The sequence below is a fragment of the Mesoplodon mirus genome (genome assembly GCF_964341445.2).
Source record: "Mesoplodon mirus genome assembly, chromosome: 6".
Taxonomy (NCBI): domain Eukaryota; kingdom Metazoa; phylum Chordata; class Mammalia; order Artiodactyla; family Ziphiidae; genus Mesoplodon; species Mesoplodon mirus.
Window position 1 is genome coordinate 104,691,519 of NC_138982.1, and position 24,475 is coordinate 104,715,993.

Sequence of the window (24,475 nt, forward strand, 5' to 3'; positions counted from 1 at the left end):
GTCTACCTCTGGCTCATGTTGATACATCACACTGAGGCATCTTTTCCTTTTCATTCTTGGTTGTAGGCCTTTCCTCATGAGTCCATAAAGGGAGGTGGAGGGAGGGAAAGAAGTCAGGAGAATGAGAAACTGGCCCAGGCCACTTAGTGGTGCTTTAGGCTCATTCCATTCATACCACTTGAACATTTCACAATTGAGCTGCTGTCATAACTAAATTTATGGCTAGATGAAAAACATAACATCTAGTTCATGATGAGCTGTTCAAATCACATTGTCCTGTGATCAGATCTTCACCTCACAAAAGTCCAAAAGGACACCAGGAATAGATTCTCAAAGGGAAAATAATTGCTGAAACAAACGTGACTTGCTCCCAACTCAAAGGGATCACTACTGAAATTCTTCTTCTGGGACTTGCTAGGATTTCTCAAGAGTACCCTGATGTCCTATGGACAATTTAAGCCCAATTAGATCTGATGAGTCACTGGCTCGGCTACATCACAGACTGTTTGAAATGAACTTTGAACTAGCTAGACAGCACTCTCTTATTTTGGTTTCCACCTACACTTGGCAGCTTTTGGACTCATAGTAAAAAGCTCAGAGTAGAACATCTAAAAGTGGAATATGCCTCAAAAATAAGAGGTCCATCAAAATCTATTCTTCCATCTTAGTAATGGACAGCCAGGTATATAACAACTTGTTTCTCACTTGAGCAGGAATATTCTGACATGACCAGATTTTTGCTGAAAATAGTTCAGTGCTCTTAGGCCTGGGGAAGGAATCAGAAGGAATCACAGTTTGAAGATTGAGTCTGATTGAGCCTATAGTTTCAGGACAGAATTCCCTTTATCAACTGAGCCCCCATAATCCTCAATTCTGAACAGCATACCTTAGATCTTAGGTGTTTTGATCTTAGATCTTAGGCATCTAATAATAAAGTTTTGAGAGTCTTTTTCCTTAGTGCAGTTACCTGGTGCATTTATCTTGCTTTGGAGAAAACTAGGAGAAAAGTTTACAGATGCTTCCTCAAGGGCGTCTTTCTTCTCCTTCATTCAAGAGGTTCTGTATTCATCCACTGATTCGACTGGTAATTAAAGCGAGGTGGTGATTTCTTTGTATTGTGACTATACGGCCTCTATTTGCTAACCCAGAGAGTTTGGGGTGAAAAACTCAGTGAAGAATTTTGTGGGTTGTCTTTCCATCTAATTTTGGGAGAGCTTTGCCTGTTAATCCTTTCTCCAAGATTTGATCACTGACTTTGATTCAGGTCAGTACAGGCTGCTACCTAAGCTCAGCCACCCAGATTCTTCCCATCCCACCTGAGATCCGGGAGCCCATTTTCATTGCAGCCCCTCCCAGCAAGATTTCCTACCTAGGGAGAACAGCCAGTACAATGCTTTTTAAAAATTCTGGTGATTTCCTCAATAATCTATGATAGTCATGAAAATATATTCTTTTCTTCGTTAGGGAGTGGGGTGGATAAGTGAGGAGGTGAACAGGTAGGAGCCACATGAACAATTCAAGCCAGAACATCTGACTCCTATTCTTTCTTTGATATTATGTCAAGGAATGTCTGGCATTTCAGTGTTGTTCAGTGTGTGCCAAGATTTTGTCTGCGATAGCATTAGCTAACCAAACCAGCTGTTAGAACTGAAGCTGGGGCTCTAGCTAGCACATGGAACAAAATCAGCAATAGCAATACATTCAGCCTAATTCAAAATTATATATGCCTTGAGTATTAGTTTTCTATTGTTGCATAACAAGTTACCACAAACTTAGCATCTTAAAACAACACAATTTATTATCTCATAGGTTCATAGGTCAGAAGTCCGGGCACAAGTTCAGGGAACTGCTCCAGGTTCTCACATGGATAAAATCAAGGGGTCCACCAGAGCCGAGATCTCATTTGAAGCTTGGAATCTTCTTCCAAACTCACAGATTATTGACAGAATTCTGTGTCTGGCAGCTGTAGGACTCAGGCCCTTAGCTGCTGAAGGCACCCACCATTCCCACCATGTGATCCTCTCCACAAAATGGCGGTTTGCTTCTAAAAAATCAGTAGGAGGCATCTGCGGTGTTTGTTTTGTTTTGTTTTGTTTTGTTTGCAGTATGCGGGCTTCTCACTGTTGTGGCCTCTCCTGTTGCGGAGCACAGGCTCCGGACGCGCAGGCTCAGCGGCCATGGCTCACGGGCCCAGCTGCTCTGTGGCTTGTGGGGTCCTCCCGGAGAGGGGCACGAACCCGCGTCCCCTGAATTGGCAGGCGGACTCTCAACCACTGCGCCACCAGGGAAGCCCAGTCCTCCTTTTTGATCCTCCCCAACCATACCAGGTGATCTGTCCTTAGCCTTCTCAGACTTTAGGATATTTTATAAGATTTTGTTCCTTTTTTTTTTTGGATCATGGATTGATGTGTGATAAAAGTTTCTAAGGTCTTTATTTCCCCATTTATATTATAGGGTAATTTAGAAAATTGATATTTTCTTGGTGCTATTCTCTAATATTTAAATATATTTAGGGCTTTTTTTCATTCTTTTGCTTTAGTGTTTATTTTATTCAAGGAATAAGCTGAAGTACTCTGTCTTATCTATGTGTTTTATGCTTTCACTAGAACTCTTTTATTTTTAGAATTAATGAAGGAGCAAATTAGCACATTATTGAATATAGGCATTAGTTTAAATTTTTCATAATCTTATGTTAATTAGGGTAAGATATACTATGGTGTGATAACACTTTAATCCACAAATCTTCAGATTAGTCTCCAAATCACTGAATCTCAGTGACTTAGTAAAATAATAGTTTATTTTTTAGTCGTGTAAAGTTCAATGTGGTTTGTGTAAATCTCATACATCTCTAGTTGTACCATCTGGAACACATGGCATCCAATGTCCCCACAAGAAAGGAAAGCAATGGAGGAGGCGTATTTGTTCTTTTTTTTTTTTTTAATGTCTTTATTGGAGTATAATTGCTTTACAATGGTGTGTTAGTTTCTGCTTTATAACAACGTGAATCAGCTATACATATACATATATCCCCATATCTCCTCCCTCTTGCATCTCCCTCCCATCCTCCCTATCCCACCCCTCTAGGTGGTCACAAAACCCTGAGCTGATCTCCCTGTGCTACGCGCCTGCTTCCCACTGGCTATCGATTTTACGTTTGGTAGTGTATATATGTCCATGCCACTCTCACACTTCGTCCCAGCTTACCCTTCCCCCTCCCAGTGTCCCCAAGTCCACGTCTGCGTCTTTATTCCTGTCCTGCCCCTAGGTTCTTCAGAACCATTTTTTTTTTGTTTTGTTTTAGATTCCATATGTATGTGTTAGCATACGGTATTTGTTTTTCTCTTTCTGGCTTACTTCACTTTGTATGACGTACTGTAGGTCCATCCACCTCAGTACAGATAACTCAGTTTCGTACTTGTTCTTAACCGTCTTAGCGTGGAAGTAACAAAACTCACATCTGCTTCCAATGCAAGGAAGCACATGGAATATTTGGTCAGCATTGTCTCTGTTACAAACATTTTTCCTCCAAGGTTAAGATTACTGTTTCTTCCTCTAAGAGAAGCACAACTACTTGTTGCCCATTTAAACCTTTGGTGATGTATATTACACAGTGTAAGGCTGCTTTAACCATCTGAATAAAATTTGTGATAGAGAGAGAGCATAATTAACATGCCTACGAACAGACCAGCCGATGACTTAGTATAATGACATTAAGTTGGCTATTAATGTGGCAGCTTGAAAAAAATATTGTAGCAGTTGATATTGAAATTATTCCTATGGTGAGAACTGTTATTATTTTAGAAATTACCTTGAAAATGGCTTTAGATTTAGAAAGTAAAGTCTCCAAAACATGGTCTATAGCTTTACTATTCAAGTGTAGTCCATGGACCAGCAGCAGCCTTACCTGGGAGTTTATTAGAAATGAAGTATCTCTGACCACACTTCAGACCTACTGACTCAGAATATGCACTTTAACAAGACCCTCAGGTAATTCCTACACTTAGAGTTTGAATCATTCTGGTCTGTAAGGCCATAGCAGAGAAGATAGATAAATGATTCTGCATAAGAAGTGAACAGAAATTTGCAGGGGTGGCAGTAGACAGTGGCCAGGGAAAGAGAAGGGGAGAGGATGTCAGAGAAGGGAGAAAAGAAGCTGAGCCCCATGGCAGGAGAACGCAGCTGTAGGGAAGGTCTTCAGTACAAAATTATTAGATGTGAGGGTAACAGACGACCTTTAGGAACTGGGGTTTCTAAGGCTAACTTTAAAGTGCAAACGTTGCTTTAAGTTTTTAAAGCTGCGGTTTTGTTTTTTCTAAACGTAATAAATTAAGTGTTATTAGGTCTAGTATGGGGAAAACCCCTTCATTTATATTACATTGTTCCAAATATAGAAATTGAAATCTCCAGGCTTGAGGGAAAATAAAATAAGGATAATTTATCCACATAGATTCTGAGTCTTTCTACGGAGGAGTGGTAATAGGGACGGGCTCTTACTGGTTCTAGGCCATTAGCATAATTCTTCTTAGTCCTCTGGTCCATTTTTTGGAATGGACTTTAAAAGGACACATTCAAGAACGCTGGCTTTTAAATCTCCGTAAAAATGGTAAAATTGTAACTTCCTGCTATTATATGATATTTTCCATCTTTCAAAATAGCATTTTCTCATTGAGTTTCACAGCTATTCCGTGATGTACCTTCCCAACTTTAGGAAAACGTTACGTTTTCTCTGCCTCTGTTTAAAGTTATCACCCACTCTTTCTCTTCCTATTCTCATTTGATCTTCTTGAAGAAATAGTTTATTCTGGAGGTCTCCTCTCTTCTCACCCTCCCACTGTATTGGGGACTGAGAATGTTAATGGTGATCCTATTGTTAAACCCAACTGTATACATTTTAGCTCTCATCCTAAATAATAGTAATTATTATTAATAACTTCTTGGCAACATTTGACACTTGAAACTTATCCTTTTGAAATTGACCTCCTTTTATGTCTATAAACATTATCTTCAAATTTCCTTTCTCTCTCTGCATATGTATGTGTTACTAACTCTATTTCTGTCGTTTTGATGATCTCTCCTTTTCCGGAAATGTTAGAGTTTCCTAGGGTTCCATTTGACCTTCTGTCCTTATGGGACATCATTCCTCAACTTAAACTACCAGCTATATCCTACTATCTCCTTACATCTTTAAACCATTCAAGTAATCCACGCTTAATATAATGTGCTAAAAAAATGCATCTGTAGTTTCACTAGCAAGAGACCTATGTAACATTTTGCTTTATATTCTTCTAAGCCCCTTTGTCTGTATATATATACATTCTTAGAAATTAAAATATATAAGCAAAAGAATGGAATTTTGCTCTACATATTATTTGTAACTTGATATTTCATCTAAAAATGATAATTGTTTTTATATCAATAAATTAAAATCTATGTCACACTTTAAAGTAGATTTATAATTTTCCTTTATATATGTTCATCATAATATATTTAACTAAAATCATATTTTTGGACATTTAAATTATTTCCAATGTTTTGCTTGTATCAACAATATTTTGATGAACATATTCATGTATATTTTTTTACATATGTCCATGTTCATTTCCTCAGTTTAATGTCCTAGCAATTGAATTTTTAGCTGAATATCTAAAGAGTGCTCCTATTTTTTTTTTTTTTAACTGGTGGAAAATCTTACTCTCAAATGTAATGAAAAATTCTAAAAATATCTACCCAGGGGAAAAACACAATATCAATAACAAAATACAGGAAACATCCAAAGGGAAAAATCATTTTGGCCTGTGGTAGACAGCCTCCAAGATGGCCCCCAATTACTGTTTTTTTTTTTTTAATTGTATTGAAGTACAGTTGATTTACAATGTTATGTTAGTTTCTGGTTTACAGCAAGGTGATTCAGCTATACATACATATATATACATTTTCTCTCATATTCTTTTCCATTTTGGTTTATTACAGGATATTGAATACAGTTCCCTGTGCTATACAGTAGGACCTCATTTTTTATCCATCCTATATACAACAGTTTAAGAGTGCGCCTATTTTGAAGGTTTTGGGCACAAATTATTAGATTTCCCTTGGAAATCTGATTTTAAAAGTAGATTTGAAGTGTCTAATTCCTCTCATCTTTGCCAACATTGGATATTAACTTTTAAAATCTTTGTCAGTGTGATAGGAATGAAAAAGGGCTGACTTTTTGGGGGGTGGGGAGTAGTCCATTCTATTTTTCAGTTCATCCATTAAGTTTTTTATTTTGAAATCATATTTTAGCTCTCTACTTCTTTTTCATAGCATACTTTTGTTTTATGGATGCCAGGTTCTCTCAATTTATTTAGGATATTAGTTATAGATTTTTTAAATTTATCTTCTGTGTCTTCAATTACCTTTATTTCCTTTGGAGTCTGTATGTTCCTCTTGACCTTCTCTTTCATGTTATTATTTTTATGCAAATATCTAGTGATTTTTAGCTGTTATTTCATATTTTTTGAAGACAATCCTAAGTTGATTAGATTGACTAGGTAGCTGGCTTAGGGTTCTACTGTGGTTGTTGAGGTCTGTTTTTCTAACAGGACATTGCTTTTGGGAAACTTGTTATCAGTCCTAGGTAACTGGGCAGGCTTCTCTTTAGGAGAGTTTGTGAGAATTGGTCGAGGGCAATTGTCAAGGTAAGGAGGACACGACTCTTTGAAAATAACTCCTTCTCCCACATGGTATATGTTAAATGCACCTTTCCTTATTACTTGTTTTATTTTCCTTCTTTTCCTTGACTCCTTATCCCAATCATTTTCTCTCCTTTCCTAAGTTATCATTTTACTCCATTGTTATTTAGACTGTGTCTTATGGCCTTTTAGAAAGTCAACAGGGGGTTCTGAAAGGCTGGTAGAAATTATATTGAATTATAAACACCTACTCGATGCTTTACCAATATTCCAAATAATCTCATTTCCACATCAGCACTTAAAAAATAGTAATATCCTAAGAGTCAAAAGGGAAGCCATTAAGATCTAGAGTCTTTCTAAGCCTCTAAGCGTGCTTCAGACTTGCTTATTGGGGAGATCTGGGAGATGTTGCAGGAAGTGGGGTATTGCAGAATTAGGCCAGCTCTCTTATTGTTGCCTTTTGCTTTTCCAAACGTAAATACAGACACAGGCCAGTGAACTAATTATATTAATTGATGCCACCCTAACAAAATAGGTCAAATAGAACAAAAACAAGACGTTTACTGTGCTGTAACCTCTTGCTACGTGACATCGAATCAGATAGTGTTTTGGTGTCCTAATGTGTAGGAGATAAAAAGGACAAAGCAAGATAACTACATGAATATCTTGCTGAACATCCTAAAAAGAGACCTCCCATTGTAGCCTCAGAAAGTGTAGCCAGTGTGCAGTGTAGTGGTCTAGAGAAGAAAAGACAGGGCTCTAGAAATTTCCTCTTCAGACCTTGCCAAAATCTGAACTCCGAGTTCCTTCAGAAGAAGTACCTTAATTTATCACTTACCAAGAACAAACACATGACATAACAGGAATGGACAATGTAGTTTTTTTCTGTGTAATAAGCTGCCTGTTCTGTCTTTTGGGTAGACGTATTTGTTGTTTGGAAGGAATAACTATTGAGTAAAATGTACTGCTTTCTCTGTCTATGGCTAAAGCAAAGGTTTAATCTTGGGGAAAATTGGTTAGAGTGTTTGATTTACTCTTTTTTTTCCCCTAGACTAGGGGCTGTAAATTAGTTACAATTAAATCTTCAAGTAAGGAGGGGTCCGTTTCACTTCTGTTGTGGCTGAACAGTTCAAGCATTGTTTCCCTACCCATTCATTGATCTGTTCCAGAATGGGGGTCAATGGTCACATTTTTTAAATGACACTGGCTTTCCTACTTCTAAATAAATGCCAACCCTCATCCTTTCTAATCCAAATGTTATAGAACTCACCTTTATATGTGCAACATATAATTCACAGATTATATCCTCTTTTTGTTTCCCAGATTTAAACCTATCCAGACCTACCTCTTATGATATTTGATTCTCTTAATTCTCATCAGCCTATGTATTGCTTAGTCCTCTGGAAAGACAGAGGCATGGTTCACCTTTATAGAATACTTTTTCTAAAGTTTTTCTAACCCTTAATATAATAATATGAGAAGAAACAGTTGCTCAGCAGCATAGTCCTCAATACTAAACAAAATGTGAAATGTAGAGAAGTGCATTAGGTAGTATATTAGTTCTCTTTTAAAAAAAATAAACTTAAAAAAAATTGAAGTATAACATACATACAGACATAGCAGTTATTTCTGAAGGCTAACACAAGCTTTTCTTAAAGTTGGTAATAATTATGTAGGCTGATGAATGCCTAATTAAAAATCTATTTTGATTTTTTCTTAGTCCTTGCAAATTTCACATTTTTTAATATCCCTCCTCAATTATAAATCTTCTGTGGTATAAATCTTTATGATAAAAATGAAAGATTTTATACTTAATTAATATGTGATTATTTAAAATAAAATTGTAAAATAAAATTCCCATCATTATTAATTAATGGTTTTCCTATATGATGCGATTCTATTTTTATCATCCTTTTTGTAAGCAAAACATGCCATTTCAACAGTTAAGACATAGGAGGCACAATTATATCTCGAAGTATTATCTAATTGTTCTATTTGTACATTGAATGCCATTTTCCCTGACCCCGTCCCACAGTGAAGAAGAAACAAAGATTCAAACACTCTGCCAAACCAAATGCTAGCCTAAAATTCCCTTCTCAGACACATTCTTTTAGGGACAGTTTTTCATTCTTGGGATGCCAAATAACAAGGGCCAAAAGAGAGACAGAAAACAGAATTTAAAAAGAGAAGAGCTCTTGGAGGGAGGAATGTGAGAACCATCTTTGCAAAGACAAGAGAGCAGAATGGAAGAGATTCAGAGGATGAACTATCCTAAAGCTTAGACCTCCTCCTCTTAGACCCATATCTGACTGATCAGTTTTGGACAACCTGCAGCTCTGTGGTCCTGACCCCTCTGAACAGAGGGTGGCAAGCTTGGACAACTAAGTGGGAAAGGGGATTTTAACATTTTTCATTAATCCTTGACCAAGGTCAAACTGAATTGAACTGTGAGGGAATTTTCCTGTGAGTAGAGGCAATGCTAACCCCACTATCCTTATTACTGCTTAAGTGAAGTACCAACAACAATAAATTACTTTCTGTTATATAGTCAAATTTATGTTGAAAAAAAAATTGGTCCCCACAGAAAATATTGAAGGGAACATGTGAAGGCTGTGAAGACAATTTCAAAAAACAATTCTAGTTAATGTTTGCATAATGGTTTATGCTATTGACATAATTGTTCAACTTCTATGGTCACTGTTCAGGTTAAGTTAAAAAAAATCAAGCATATTCAGTCATATTTCTAATCTTGAAAGACTCATAACTAAACATTATAACCTAAAAATTTGAATCTGAATGTAACATTTTCAAGCACATAGATGTGTTTTCACAAGGACTTTCTTGAAAAACTTCTTGATCTAAAGAAGTGAAACAAATAATTAGAGACAATGTGCCAATGCAGAAAGAGAATGGGTTTTGGAGGCAGGCTTGATTGACTGTTCTCAGTTGTGTGAACTTGGTAAGATTAAACTCAACTTCTCTGAGTTTCAGTTAGTTCATGTGTATAACAGTTGTGATAGGATTAATAGGAGATAATGCAAAAAGAGCATTTATGCGCTTATGGTGCCATAGTTATTATTATGATAAATAATGGAACTTTTTAGACATTCCTGCATGACAACAGGGTAGATATTTTTGGGCAGATTGACTTTGAGCCAGCTGATAAAAACACTTTGGAACATGTATTTGTCTCATCCTACAGTTCTGTAGTTCTTAGTTTGGATCTGTGATATTATGTTTGTATCTTTTTGACAAGGAATAGTAGACTCCTTTGAAAGCACACTCTGTTCGATGGATGGATCTTTTTTATAAGGGACAGTAAATGTCTTATTTAAGATACCAAACATGTCCACTACACAACCACATAATTTATTTTTTTAGCTCAAGTACATTGTGGGCATTTAAGTGGCAGAATACATAGAAGAAAGAGCGTTGGACTAGGAGGATGGGTACATTTAAATTCCTGTCCCAATAGCACAACTTTGTAGCTCTATGACCTTGAAAAAACCATGTAACCTCTTTTAGCTCCAATTTCTTCAGTAAGAAAATGGGGATGATAATTCTGTCCTGTAATATATTTCATTATTTATATGAGGATCAAATGAAATCATTAATATACACTTTGAAAATGTTTAAGTATCATGCCAATTGGAAGTATTATTGAGGTGAACCCAGATGAACTAAAACATAAACGTTCAAATTCAGGCAAAATTTATTTAGACAAAATTATTTTTTAAATTATTAGCTTCATTATCCTTTAGGTCAGAGGTGTAACAATTTTCATTTTTAATATTCCTCTTATCATCTGAGACAGTGAAACTTATCCCTCTTTTTTGAAAAACAGCAGCAAATAGTAATGGTTGGTTGCAGGTCTGAGCATTGGGATGCCTGTGATCTAAGTTGTACTTTTGCTATTTATTAGCTTTATAACCTAGAGCAAATATCTTGTATGCTCCTGATTTTCATCATCTCTGAAATAATGGAGGTTACTTTGTTTCCTTCTAGCTTTATAAATGTATGTGAGCATTCCTTTAAACCACACCTTGGTTCTCTCTGGACAATTGAGAACTTCCCCAAACATGAATATAGGATGTGTTATTACAGCTGGTCTGTGTCCTGCAGTGGGGGCCCTTATAGGCAAAGAGATATTCCTAAATATCAATATTAACCTCTGCATTCTAAAACTTAATATTCTGTAAGGAAGAAATGCCAAGGAGTGATGTTTATGTTTTGTTTTCCAACTGCATCTGACCTTGGTTGTTTTATTATTGTATCAAAATATTTATCTTTAATACAAAGTGTTATTGTTTTTTCAGAAAGACTCACATATTTGCTTTGAAGTTCAGAGGGGCCAAGTTTTTGCTATATTTATTATCAAGTAGCATCCTTAAAACTATTTCAAATAAATGAGATAATTGCAATGTCAGACCCTTTCATTGTTGATTGGGCTGCCATTTATCAGTTAGCAATACAGTTGGCGGGTGGCATGCTCACAGAATAACATCTTTTAGACGCACACAGCCTTGATTTGGTCTTGAGCAGTGATAAAGATGGTGAGAGATAGGGTTAAAAATATAACTCAAACACTTTTGCTGGTTAATCATCATATTTAAACTTCTGTTTTGGTAAGTGAGAAAACCCATATAAAATTAAAATAGATAAATAAATGTAATTCTCTCTGGAAAGATGTTCAGTTATTCAACTAATAATTATGGTGAGTGTTGATTAATTAGTCCTTTTGCTTTTCTTTTTCTTCATTCTGTTGTCCACTTTTGATTAATTCTTATTTACAGAGTTATAAGAGAAACAAGAGAAAAATAAATTTAGCTATTTATATTATTTGCTCATCTTCCTAGTCAAATAACCATTTGTGGTTAAAAATCAGGATTAAAAAAAGTTATTTGTAGATTTTACTTGTGAGTTAAAATGTTTTCATTAAAAAACAATGTTCTATTCACGTTCTAAAATGATAAGGCCCAAACTTCATACTCTCCATTCTTTTCTTCAAATATAATTGCAGATTGTAGCTTGAGTATCTTTTCTATGTATTTGTCCACATGATCTTTACATATCTACAAGTATGGCTGGTATATATAGGATTATGCTATAGATGTAGCATCTACATCTATATCTACATAGTATATCTTGGAGATCTTCAGTGCAAAAGTATCTTCCTTCTTTTGAATAGCCACATATTATTCTACTGTACAAATGTATTATATAGTTTATTTTTTCATTCCCTTCTTGATACGTATTTAGGTCATTTCTATTTTTTTTTTTTTTTTGGCTGCGTTGGGTCTTCGTTGCTGTGTGTGGGCTTTCCTCTAGTTGCGATGAGCGGTGGCTACTCTTCGTTGCGGTGCATGGGCTTCTCATCTTGGTGGCTTCTCTTGTTGTGGAGCGTGGACTCTAGGTGTGCAGGCTTCAGTAGTTGCGGCTCACGGACTCTAGAGCACAGGCTCCGTAGTTGTGGCGCACGGGCTTAGTTACTCCATGGAATGTGTGATCTTCCTGGACCAGGGCTCGCACCCATGTCTCCTGCATTGGCAGGCGGATTCTTAACCACTGTGCCACCAGGGAAGTCCTCTAATTTTTGGATAATACAAACAATCTTCTTTTTTTTTTTTTCTGGTTGCCTTCGGTCTTCGTTGCTACGTGTCGGCTTTCTCTAGTTGTGGTGAGCAGGGGCTACTCTTCATTGCGGTGCATGGGCTTCTCATTGCAGTGGCTTCTTTCGTTGCCGAGCATGGGCTCTAGACGCGCGGGCTTCAGTAGCTGCGGCGCAGGCTCAGTAGTTGTGGTGCACGGGGTTAGTTGCTCTGCGGCATGTGGGATCTTCCCGTACCAGGGATCAAACCCATGTCCCCTGAATTGGCAGGCGGATTCTTAACCACTGTGCCACCAGGGAAGTCTCCAAACAATCTTTCAATAAACATTCTATACATACCTTTTTCAGCAACACTTGCATATCTGTAGGACCTACTTAGAAGCAGAATTGTTGAATTGAAGAGTATATGTACTTTTAATTTTCAGATACCACCAAATTACCTTCAAATAATACCTATCAGTTTATATTCCTACCACCATTGTACAAGAATACTTGTTTCCACTTACACTCACCAATACTTGATATTATCTGACTTTTAAATTTTTGCAAATCTATTAGGCAAAAATCCAATTGTTTTTAAAAATTTGTGTTAAATATCTTTTCACATGTTTATTGGCTACTTTAATTTTTCTCTGTAGTGATGCGTAAATGGTATTGCTTTGTTTATATTTTATTTATATTATTTATTTTGTTTTTAACCTTGCACACATTCCTCTATTGGTTGGCATATTGTTGTATTACTTTTTCTTTAATTTGCAAAAGTTGTTTATAAATTCTGGATGTAATTTTTTCTGTTATATATGATGGAAATATTTTCCTGCAATCTGTTGCTTGATGTTGAACTTTGTTATTTTTATCATCGTTTGTCAACTGCTCAAAATTTTTTATATACTCAAAGTTACTGATTTTTTCTCTTCTGTATTTTGTGCTTTGCATAAGGTCTTCCTTTTGCCATGGAATTTTATTTTCTTGTTTGTATAAATAACCAGGTGTTTTAGCCTATCAGGTATCTTTCAAATAGCTGATTGGACTGTACTCCTGCATTTCTCTTTCTCCACAGAGATCACACAAGTTTTCCATTAAAACTGAGAAAGTTTGTTACTCTAACTTTAAAGATGCTGTGGCTATGACTTTATAGTCATTTCAGCATGATGCTTTTACCAATGTAGTCATAATGAGGTAAACATTAAATTATTGTTTGGTATGTTTGACCTCAAGCATAAGCTTGAATAATTTGTGTAGATCATTAGACAAGTGCTGTAGCTACACACCAAACTGCTCTTTGAGCTGTTAACCAAAGTGCTTATGTATCCACGTGTTTTCCTCAGTTCAACCCTACTGAGGCAGGCATAACTTTAATTTTTATTTATTTAATAAATTTATTTATTTATTTATTTATGGCTGCATTGGGTCTTCGCACTGCTGTGCGCGGGCTTTTTCTAGTTGCGGCGAGCAGGGGCCACTCTTCGTTTTGGTGTGGGGGCTTCTTATCGTAGTGGCTTCTCTTGTTGAGGAGCACAGGCTCTAGGTGCGTGGGCTTCAGCAGTTGCAGCACACGGGCTCAGAAGTCATGGCTTGTGGGCTCTAGAGCGCAGGCTCAGTAGTTGTGGCACACGTGCTTAGTTACTCCGTGGCATGTGGGATCTTCCCAGACCAGGTCTCGAACCCATGTCCCCTGCACTGGCAGGTGGATTCTTAACCACTGCTCCACCAGAGAAGTCCTGAGGCAGGCATAACTTTAAATAACATACTAACTTTAAATGGCATACAATTTACCGACAGAAAATGATTTATATAATATATCATTGCTTAATATAATATTTTAGGTGGAGAAATGAAAGATTTGTTCATGTAAACTTTTTTTGTTTTTCTTCAGTTTTGTCGAAGCAAGATGCTTCACAAGTCCTGGTTAGGAAAAGCCGTGCAAATTCTTTGATTGAGGAAACAAAAAAGGGTAATCTTGAAAGAGAATGCATTGAAGAACTGTGCAATAAAGAAGAAGCCAGGGAGGTCTTTGAAAATGACCCTGAAACGGTAAGAATTCATGAAAAGTGGTAAGTTAGCATACTTAGGCATACAGTTACAGATGGAATGTTTGCAGCTTGAGTCTGTGTTCCCTTGTGTTTCTTTTTAAAGTTAATGATTGTGTTTATCACCTTCCACATATACCCACTGAAGCGTTTCAGGAGGAATTACCTTCAAAGGAAAGTGGGCTTGTTAGGGAGACATTATTTGCCAAAACCAATGTGCTCTGACCAAACTATAATTCAACTATACCTAATTATCACAAATAGTATGAACCTCATGGTGGGGTGTGTAACTACTTTCTCCCAACCAGGATTTTGTAGTGTTGGGTGAGGGGAAGGCACCTCAAGTGTGTGTGTGTGCATGTGTGTGTGTGTGTGACTACATTGTTATCACCATGCTTCATTAATTCTCTCCATTGGCATTTTAAACCAAGCTTTAGAAAACAGAGCCTCTAATTCAGAGCTTGGTACATAATAGGTACTCAGTAAGTGCTTAATAAAGGGTCATTACAGTACTGTGTTCCCTGAGAATACTTTTAATTTATTCCATAAACTGTTGGGAATTTTCCTCAGCCCACTGTAAATCATCAATAGTCTCTGTGGTTGGAATTTATACCTTTAGTGTATACATTTTTCCAATTTAGTCTAGAATAAAATAATCACAAAGACCCCTAAATATCATACAGAAATATGGAGCCCCTAGATCTGATCTTGAGTCCCCTAATTTTCCTAGAGAAAGGGGTTCTTCAACATGTTCTGTGGGTAGCAGGAATATAAATAGTGCCTCTTCGAATTAGGGTGAAGAATTCAAGTTTGATAACCTTCAGGGTTATCTCAGATTTTTTTCCCTGAGATGAACTGTATAACCAAAAGAAAATGAGGGAGAAAACATATGCAAAGTACCTCCTTTACCTCTGCCTTAGTTCCTGGAACCATGAGACTAGATGAGCCATAACAAGCAGGAACCATTTGTCTATAGTTAGAGAACTTGTCCAAGACAGTAATAACTTGTGTTTTCTGGAATTGCCCTTTAATCCTCTTATCTCCACCTACTCTAATAGCTTCAAAGGGAATTTTTCCCAACGTACCCGAAGATTCATTTTTAACACTCTCCAAGATTGAATCAAAATGTTTGTTTTAGTTTTGTTGCCTGTTGTGGAAAAGCAATTAAGACAAAAATATTTTATTTCACACAATATAACAGTGTACTCATATTGTGTAGGAAACAGATAAACACACACACACACATACACAAATTTCTTTTTATTATGGAAATTGTAAATATATCCCAAAGTAGGGAGAAGAATATAATAAATCCCAATATACCTACTTTCCCTTTCAATGATTATCAACAATCTGCCATTCTTGTTCTGCCTATTCTCTACCCCACCCACTGTAATTTTTGTTTTGTTTTGCTGGAACATTTTAAGGCAAGCCTGCATGCTCAAGATTTCATTTGATTGTATTACCCATAAATACTTGAGCATGTATATCTAACACTGTAAATATGTTCTCATAGCTTAGCCTCTGAGTAGCAAATGGGGAGTGAGACAGAAGCCATATGGAGGGGAGGGAAAAGAGTAGAGAAAAGAAACTCATTTATGTGCTTCTTCTCCTCCACTCATTCTGACAGTTGTGTTATTGACAGAAGAGAAAGAGATGACGGAGAGAGTAAGGAAGAAATGGGAGAAATAAAAGAAGAAAAAAAAACCCATTTGTTATTGCTTCTCACTTTCTATCCTGCTCCAGACACTCCCTGCCCACAGCCCTCATACCCTAGTCCACACTCGTGGTCCACCTTATTGCTTGTCTCCCCACTGTCCCTAATATAATCCTTTCCCCATTACATCATCTCCTTTTGAACCAATTCATCATTGTTTATATCCTGGCTTTTGTTCTGTAGATGACAACACTGATGTCTGAATTGCTTAGTGGGAGATCTCATCTTATAAACTAGTCGCTAAGTGTTGTGTAGGTTTATATGTGAGAGGAGGAAGGAATGAGGACTTTAATTGTGTCCTGGATGAAAGTTATGTTCTGTACTTGAGGTTGATTTTGTGTAGAAACACTGGTTTCTCATGAGGAGTTCTTATGCTATTAATGCTGCATATTGGATGTATTATGGCTTAAGAAGGCTTTTGTGAACTAGCCTGGGAACCTTACCATCAGAAATCATTTCTAACGTTTTTCTCCTTTTGCTGAAGTGCTTTCCTTAGTCCAAATTACTGATTTACAAAAAAATTCTTGGTACATAACCAATTTATAAGTAAGGTATTACATGTACATAAGATGCTAAAAGGTAAATGTCCACTTTAATTCAATTCAAATTATATTACTGTTATTCAGCAATGAATCTGGTGTGTGTACTCAGCATGATGTGAGATGTATCAAATGGGTATCTAACCATCATGGAAAAATTAAAAGATTTACGTAAAAGAGCATATATAGTCATATTTAACATCTTCAGTGGAGCCTATTTTCAGTTTAGAAGCCTTTGAAACATGATTTAATTGATCACTATTGCTTTAAGCCTAAGCATCTTATGGCTTAATGTTATTAGTCATCTACTCCTGGTATATATTTTACTGTAGAAAAAATGCTATAATGTGGAAATGACACTTATATGTAATTTATTGCATCTTTAATATAAAAACACATTTTAAAATAGTTTTAACTTTATAGTGAAATTTAGATTTGCTAAGATATATTTTTTCTTTTCTTTTTTTTTCTAGGAATATTTTTATCCAAAATATTTAGGTAAGTTCAAAGGACCTCAATCATATAATCTTAGAAATGGAAGAAACCTTAAATATGATGAAGTCCAACCCTCCACTCATATATATTCCATCCAGTACAATTTCATTAGCCTCGGGAGTAAGATCTGTCTCATTCTATATGCAAATTTTCTGTTCTTTTATTTAAAGTCATGTAGATGAATTTGGAATGGTTCTTTTAATTACTGTGTGACATTTTGACTTTTAGTCTTTTTCACTTTTTTTCTTTCTCATAAGGAGTCACTGAGCTGATGCAAAGTTATATTTAGGTAACAGAATATTCTCTATAAGTACATGAGTTTTCATGGGTTATCTTTTAATGAAAGGAAAGATCTCTACACTCTCCAGAGCTTGTGACATAATTATCATTTAAATATTGATAGAAATTGTTAACAACTTCCCACTTTGCAACACCATTTCCTCATTTCCTACAATATCCCATCCATGTTTTGCCTTTGGATACAAAAGCAAAAGGAGTGAGGTAGCATTTCCATATCTAAAGAGATTAGATGATTTCAACTAATGTCAATTAAAAGGCTACAGTTTGTTTTAAATAAATATAAAAATATTTTATTAATATTTTTTGGAGACTTGTCAGCATTTCCAAAGAATGAAAGTGGAGTAGCATTTATACACGTCTTTCTGATGAGATTCTCTGTAGGTCCAGCCCACAGAGGTTTGCTCTCCCTCCTCCTCTGAGCTCAGAATAGTCCCCATCTGTGCATCTTTCTACCTCACTCTCATGCTAGCCAATGTGAGACTCCAAGGCCTGCAAAACTGAAAAGTAAATCTTCCTTGAAACAAAAAAAAAGTAGGAATGTACTCTGATATACAGTAATAACTATGCAGTTTAGTGTTGTTAATATAATATAGCAAATAACTATTTCTATTAAACTCTCATTTCTCTTGAAATTTTAGGGTTTAATTATAGTTTAGGGTATTACACTTTGTTTTTGTTTTACTTCTGAATACCCATGCAGAGATCCCAGAAACCATCTGTAGATAGGGGACTATATATACCTTTCCCCTTTTCCTAGGGAGCCTTACATTGAATTGATGGTATGTACTTACATTTACCCTTCAGGACAATTAACAAGAGCCCAACATCATTGGGAGAAGACCCTTTCTGAACCAAGTGCTCTTTTTCATAGTGGTTACTCTGAAGTGGTTACTCTTCCCTTTTTTGAATGTCAACGATGGTGTCAATCTTATTTTTGTGGCAAATCCAGAGTCAAGGAGACCCAGCTATAATACACTGCCTCTCATTTCACCCTCTCATCAACTGCAGGACATCGGTTCAATGGTATCTCTCTTTAGAACTCCATAGCATGACCCTTTTCTGTTCTTGGGCTTCTGGGTGTTTTCCAGTTGACTTTTTATAATTTCTTTTTATTAATTCCCATCGAACATTTATCTCCCGCAAGATCTTAAAATTATTTAACCTCTATGAGTTATAGTTTTCCAATTTGTCAAATGGATAGTAACAATTTACCTAATAAGTTTCTAGCAAGAAATAAAATGAGGTAATGTTTTCAAAGCACTTAGTAAAATAAGTCATGCTAGTTCTCTTCATTTTTTTCCCCTAACTTCTCCTCTAGTCCCATTTTCTTTTCTTTCCTTACCTTCCCTTTTCTAGCTGCTAATAACAGACTTAAGCAGTTTCATTCAAATTTGGAAAGAGGATACTATAAAAATTGTGTAGTGATATTATTTATGACTTTAGATATGAAAATTCAACAAGATTTTCTAAAAACTTTAGCTGTCATGTCTGAGATATACATCCATGAAAAACATTTCTTCTTTGTAAATTTATGCTTTAACTCCTTACTTTCTAAAGCAAAAATCAAAGGTTTATACTCTTAAAGTCAAGAAAAGCTAGACTATCAAGACTATTTCAGTCTCTTCATTTTAGGTAGGAATTTAAATATTTTGTAATTAAAATAGACAATATTTGGCTGTTAAAATTATAAGCTTACATTAAAATATAGTATTAATCCTTGTTTTTTAGGTCCATGTAATGAGGCTGTGTTTCTGCAGGCATAAACACTCTGGAAGATAACATACCTTTGATCACAGAGTACATTTGGCTAAACATAAATAACATTTTAATACAACATTATGTGTTTTGGAAAAGTTAGATAAAATCTTTTTCTTTTTTTCCTTCCATTCCTCTCAACTGCCTCTGTTTCTACCCAACTTTCTCTTTTATTTGCCTATCTTATTTGGAAGCATGATAGAAAAACCAAGTCCTAAAAAAAAAAAAAAAATAATAATAATAATATGATGTGGACTCTAGTCTCAGACATAAAAATTTCTACTGTGTTGGTTTAGGAAACTTATTTAACTTTTCAGGTTCTGTATTTAAGTTACACTATAACTATATTTTCTAACTTCAGAGCTGTTGGGAATATCAAATAAGTATATGTATGTAGATAGATTCTTTTATGTCAAACTTTCTTCAGATGTAAAGTAGTATTATTAATTGACTTATATAGTGAAACAAAAATATACTTTTAAAAATATTTATTTATTTTATTTATTCACTTTTGGTTGTGTTGGGTCTTCATTGCTGCACACGGGCTTTCTCTAGTTGCAGTGAGCAGGGGCTACTCTTCATTGTGGTGCGCAGGCTTCTCTTGTTGCAGAGCATGGGCTCTAGGCGCATGGGCTTCAGTAGTTGTGGCACGCAGACTCAGTAGTTGTGGCTCGCTGGCTCTAGAGTGCAGGCTCAGTAGTTGTGGCACACAAGCTTAGTTGCTCCACGGCATGTGGGATCTTCCCAGACTAGGGATCAAACCCGGGTCCCCTGCATTGGCAGTCAGATTCTTAACCACTGTGCCACCAGGGAAGTCCCCCCAAATACTTTTTATTATGATATATTTTTTTGATTCACATTTCATATTTTGGTCTTTAGTTACAAGCATATGTGATGAATTCCACTGTTGAAAACAGAAAAGAAATACTCTACGTCTTTCTGTCTTTTGATGTGTATATCCTGTAGGCCAATGGTCCTAATTGGGGCGTGGGGGAACCTTTATAATTTTGTCTCTGGTAAACCTAACAGTAATTTTACTAATTACCACAGCTCATGCTGGGAGCTCCTTACAGTGAGATAAGGTCACCCAAGAAATCAGACCACTAATACTAACCCATACTTTTTGGCAGTGTTTGGATTTAGAGTTGTAAGTGTTCAGAAATCACATTAGTCTATCCATATACTGCACTGAAAACATGGAATTTGGGCAGAAATACTCTGCATTATATACTCTTCATTATATAAAGATAAGTTTTTAAGTTGTGTTCTTTTCCTTAGAAAATGGAATACACTCTGCCATCTATGTTGGCCTTTAAAATATCACCCAATAGAATGGATGATTAAATTAATGGGAGAAGAACTTCTTGGAAAGAATGCTAAATTCTGAGCCAAAATGTAAACATCAGAAATAGTTTTTAGTTTCTAGTTCTTGCCAGATTGGTGGATTAGCTCAGACTGCTGACTTCTCTTAAAATCATCTCAAGAGAAACAATAGCATTCCAGGCACTAATAATAACAAAATAAAATGAAAACAACAAGAAATGTGAGAAACCCATGGATAGACTGAAGGCTGTTTGACCTAGTATGGGGACCTGGGGTTCTGACTGCTGAGGCAGCAGTAAGAGGACAGATTGGATAGTTAAAAAAGAACCTAAGCGTTCAAATCAAGCAAATTTTTAAAAGTACAACAGAGCAAGCCCTGAGTAATAAAAAGTAAGGAAATAACAAAAGTAGAGATAGAAATAAGTTAAATGGAAAACAAAAGAGAAGATTAACAAAAGAAGATCTCATTCTTTGAAAAGGTAAAGTAAGGAAAGTAAGTTAGACTGACCTCTGGCAAGAATAATCAAGGAAAAAGAAAAAAAGGGAAAGAAGAAATGCCAAAACAAAAAGTGTAGGACAAAAGGGGGAAATACTATAAACCCAACATAGATTGGATTTATAATCATAAAATAAAGATTATAAAATAAAATATAATCACAAAAAGTTACAAAATATGATCATATAATAATATGGATATAGGAACTGTTGTAGTCTAGAACCAAGGTTTCTTTCTAGGATGTTCTGTCCTGACCACTGGAACCTCTCCTGAAAGTGCCTCTTTCTTAGGCTTTCCTCCCTGATGGCCCAAGTTTCTATTTCTAATTCCGTTTCTTAGGAGAGCTTCTGTTTCAGGCTACAAAAGCTAAGGCAATCTCTCTCCAACTCTCACCTTCCTACTCATTCTCTCCAACTTCCTCCATTCCTGTTGGGCAGCAAGAAAGAGAAGTGGGAAGGTAAGGGATCGGGATTGCACTGCTTTGGAATAGCCATGCAACTTGCTCTTCCCACTGTAATTCTAAATGCAGGTTTCCAAAAAAACATTATCACATATATGGATGAGTATGGACTCATATATAAGGTGCTTTATGGGTTAAACCTACTTTGTAATCTGGCCTGGGGTCCTAATCACCATATGAAGTCATTTCACCTGAACCTCTAGCTTAAGGGTTTCAAATTTTAGCTGTCAGATTTGTCCAGAAGTGCAAAATGAGGCTTTCTTACAAATGAGAATCCTAATGGAATGTTCACACTAGAATAAGATAATTCTGGGAGTGGGTGATTCAAGAGGAGGGACAAATGAATTCAGGGAAAGAATACTCAAGACTTAAGATTGCCTAGGTCTCACTGGGCCTCTAGAAAGACCACGATGATGTAAAGTATTGTTTCTATGGGAAAATATTATAACCTACTTTGGTAGGCTAAAAATGACCCCCTAAAGATGTTCATGTCCTGTCCTCAGAACCTCTAATGTTACCTTAAATGTTGTCTTTGAAGATTAAGTTAAGGATCTTGAGATGGAGACATTATTCTGTATTATCTGGGTGGTTCCAATGTAGTCACAAATGTTCTTAAACAAGAGAGGCAGGAGGTCAGAGTTGGTAGTAGGATATATGACAATGAAGCAAGAGTTGAGAGTGATATGAGGATGGGGCCATGAGCCAAGGAATGCAGGTAGCTTGTAGAAGCTGGAAAAACTGAGGAAATAGATTCTCCCTTGGAGTTCCTAGAAGGAATGCAGCCCTAACAACACCTTAATTTTAGACCTCTGATCCCTGTAACTGTAAGATAATAAATCTGTGTTATTTTAGGCCACTAAGATTGTGTTGATTTGTCACAAAAGCAATTGGAAAGGAATATACACCCTGACTTCAAATGAGCCTTTAAACCCATCTGTGATAAACTGCACTCTCCAAAGGTGGCTGCAAAAATATCTCCCATCTCACATACTCTTCTGCAATGTCATCTTGCCACTTCCCCATCACTATGTGGAATCTATCCTTTTCTCCCTCCTCCAAATCAGGGTGGACCCGGAGACTGCTTTGATCAGTAGACTATGGTGCAAGTGATACAATGCCTCTTAACTGGCCTGGCAACTTCTGCCTTCTTCCTCTTGCAAGCTAGGTACCATGAAAGCAGTGCCACTTTAGGACTGCATACTCAGGGAAACTCAACCACATGGAGAAGCCCTGAAGCATGGCATACCGTGTGGAGATAGAGATGCTAAGGAACCTGAGCTGTCAGACATATGAGTGAAAAACAATCCAGGAGGTGGATCTTCCAGACCCAGCCACCCTGGCTGATCCCATGTGCAGCAGAGACAAACAGCTTAACTAAACCCTTTCTAAAAATTTGATCCACAGATCATGAGCAAAATAGAATGATTATTTTTAGCCACTAATTTCGGGAGTTGTTTGTTACTCAGCAAAAGATAACCAAAAGACCACCTTTTTAGTGAGTTGGTTACTATCTGTCCAATGAACTGATACATATAATGTCTTCAGTGGCTATTAAGAAATGTTATGTTGTTGGCACTAAATGACACCTGGTTAATTTAAAGTCTGTACATATTTTATCTCTATTATTTCAGCTGTTATTTCTGCCAGATTGCTATATCTAATTTCACAGAGTTCTAGTAAGAAATAAAATGAATAAAGTAAACCTGCTTTGTAATACTGAGGCATTATACAAATATTATTTTGTTAGTCTCTATGCAACATTGGAAGTATTGGAAGTTGCCTACTGCAACCAGAAACACTGACTTATTCTACTGACTTAATTATAGACAATTTCTAAATTAAGCTCTGGCCTATAGATTTGAGGGTGACTTTAGGTCTCTGCTACAGAATTAAGAACATAGATTTATGTGGCAATAAATTTCCCTACTAATTCAAGATATTTTTCACTTCTGGCTTTAAGGTTCTTTTCCAAAGAGAAGCCTCTATAAATCTATTTTTCATGATTCTGTGTTTATTGCAATCTTGCTTGTAGATTTTTAATTTTTCAAAAAGGTGGATGGAAACATTTAGGATTGACATTTTGAATGCTGAATCATGTAAATCTACAGAAGCATAAATATTCTACCACTTTGGATAATTTCTACCATGATTTCAGATCAAGTAAGTGTGTCTGCTCTAAGATTACACTTGTTTGTATTTACAGGTTGTCTTGGCTCCTTCAGAGCTGGATTATTCACTGCTGCTCGTCTGTCAACTAATGCTTACCCTGACCTAAGGAGCTGTGTCAATGGTAAACACCTCTACCATCAGTTTAAAAAACAAAACAAAACAAAAACCTGAAAGTAAATTACCCCCATATAAATATAACTAATGTTTAAAAATCAACAAATGAGCCCTTGAAGGACTGCAAGGCCCAGCAAGGAGGTATTCTCAAAATGCATTTGAAGGAATGTTTTTTATTTTTTTTATTTTTATTTTTTTGGCCATGCCACATGACTCTAACACTGGATCAAATTGGCCAAATAATTATTTCTTTCAGTATTTATTTATTTGTTTATTATTTATTATTTAAACTTTTTATTGAAATATCATACATATATGTATGTATGTGTACAGCAATGTACACGAAAGATGAATTTTTTTTCTTTTTTTTTCTTTTTGACCATATTGTGTGGCTTGTGGGATCTTAGTTTCCCCACTAGAGATTGAACCCGGGCCACAGCAGTGAAAGCGCTGAGTCCTAACCACTGGACCACCAAGGAACTCCCTGAAAGAATGTTTTTTAGAAGTAAATGCTGCTGTTTTACTTAAAATGAATTTTCCACCTAATGTTTAAATTGAAGTGTTCCTTGTTTGCCAAACTTTAGGTCATTGACTTCAGAATTTTATTCCCAAGAGCTTTAATTTGGCTGTTGTTGCATAATCATGTACTTATGACCAAATGTTACAGTTGATTAATAGGTCAAAGTGGAACCACGTTTATTTTTCTGACTTTTGGCATCAACGATATAAATGTGGAAAATCTTGTGATATCAGATTAGCCTTTTCCCCCTGAAGTTCACATAAGGCCTAGTGATAATT

At 36.1% G+C, this 24,475-nt stretch overlaps 1 protein-coding gene across 2 annotated transcripts in view; it reads left to right on the plus strand.

Moving 5' to 3' along the window:
• PROS1 (protein S) overlaps positions 1 to 24,475 on the plus strand; it is a 60,479-nt gene that overhangs the window by 7,706 nt on the left and 28,298 nt on the right. For both annotated transcript variants that reach the window (XM_082625602.1, XM_082625601.1), the window contains exons 2-4: positions 14,156 to 14,313; positions 17,039 to 17,063; positions 23,598 to 23,684. In XM_082625602.1, coding sequence (XP_082481728.1) covers positions 14,156 to 14,313; positions 17,039 to 17,063; positions 23,598 to 23,684 — 270 coding nt within the window. The remainder of the gene's footprint in view (positions 1 to 14,155; positions 14,314 to 17,038; positions 17,064 to 23,597; positions 23,685 to 24,475) is intronic.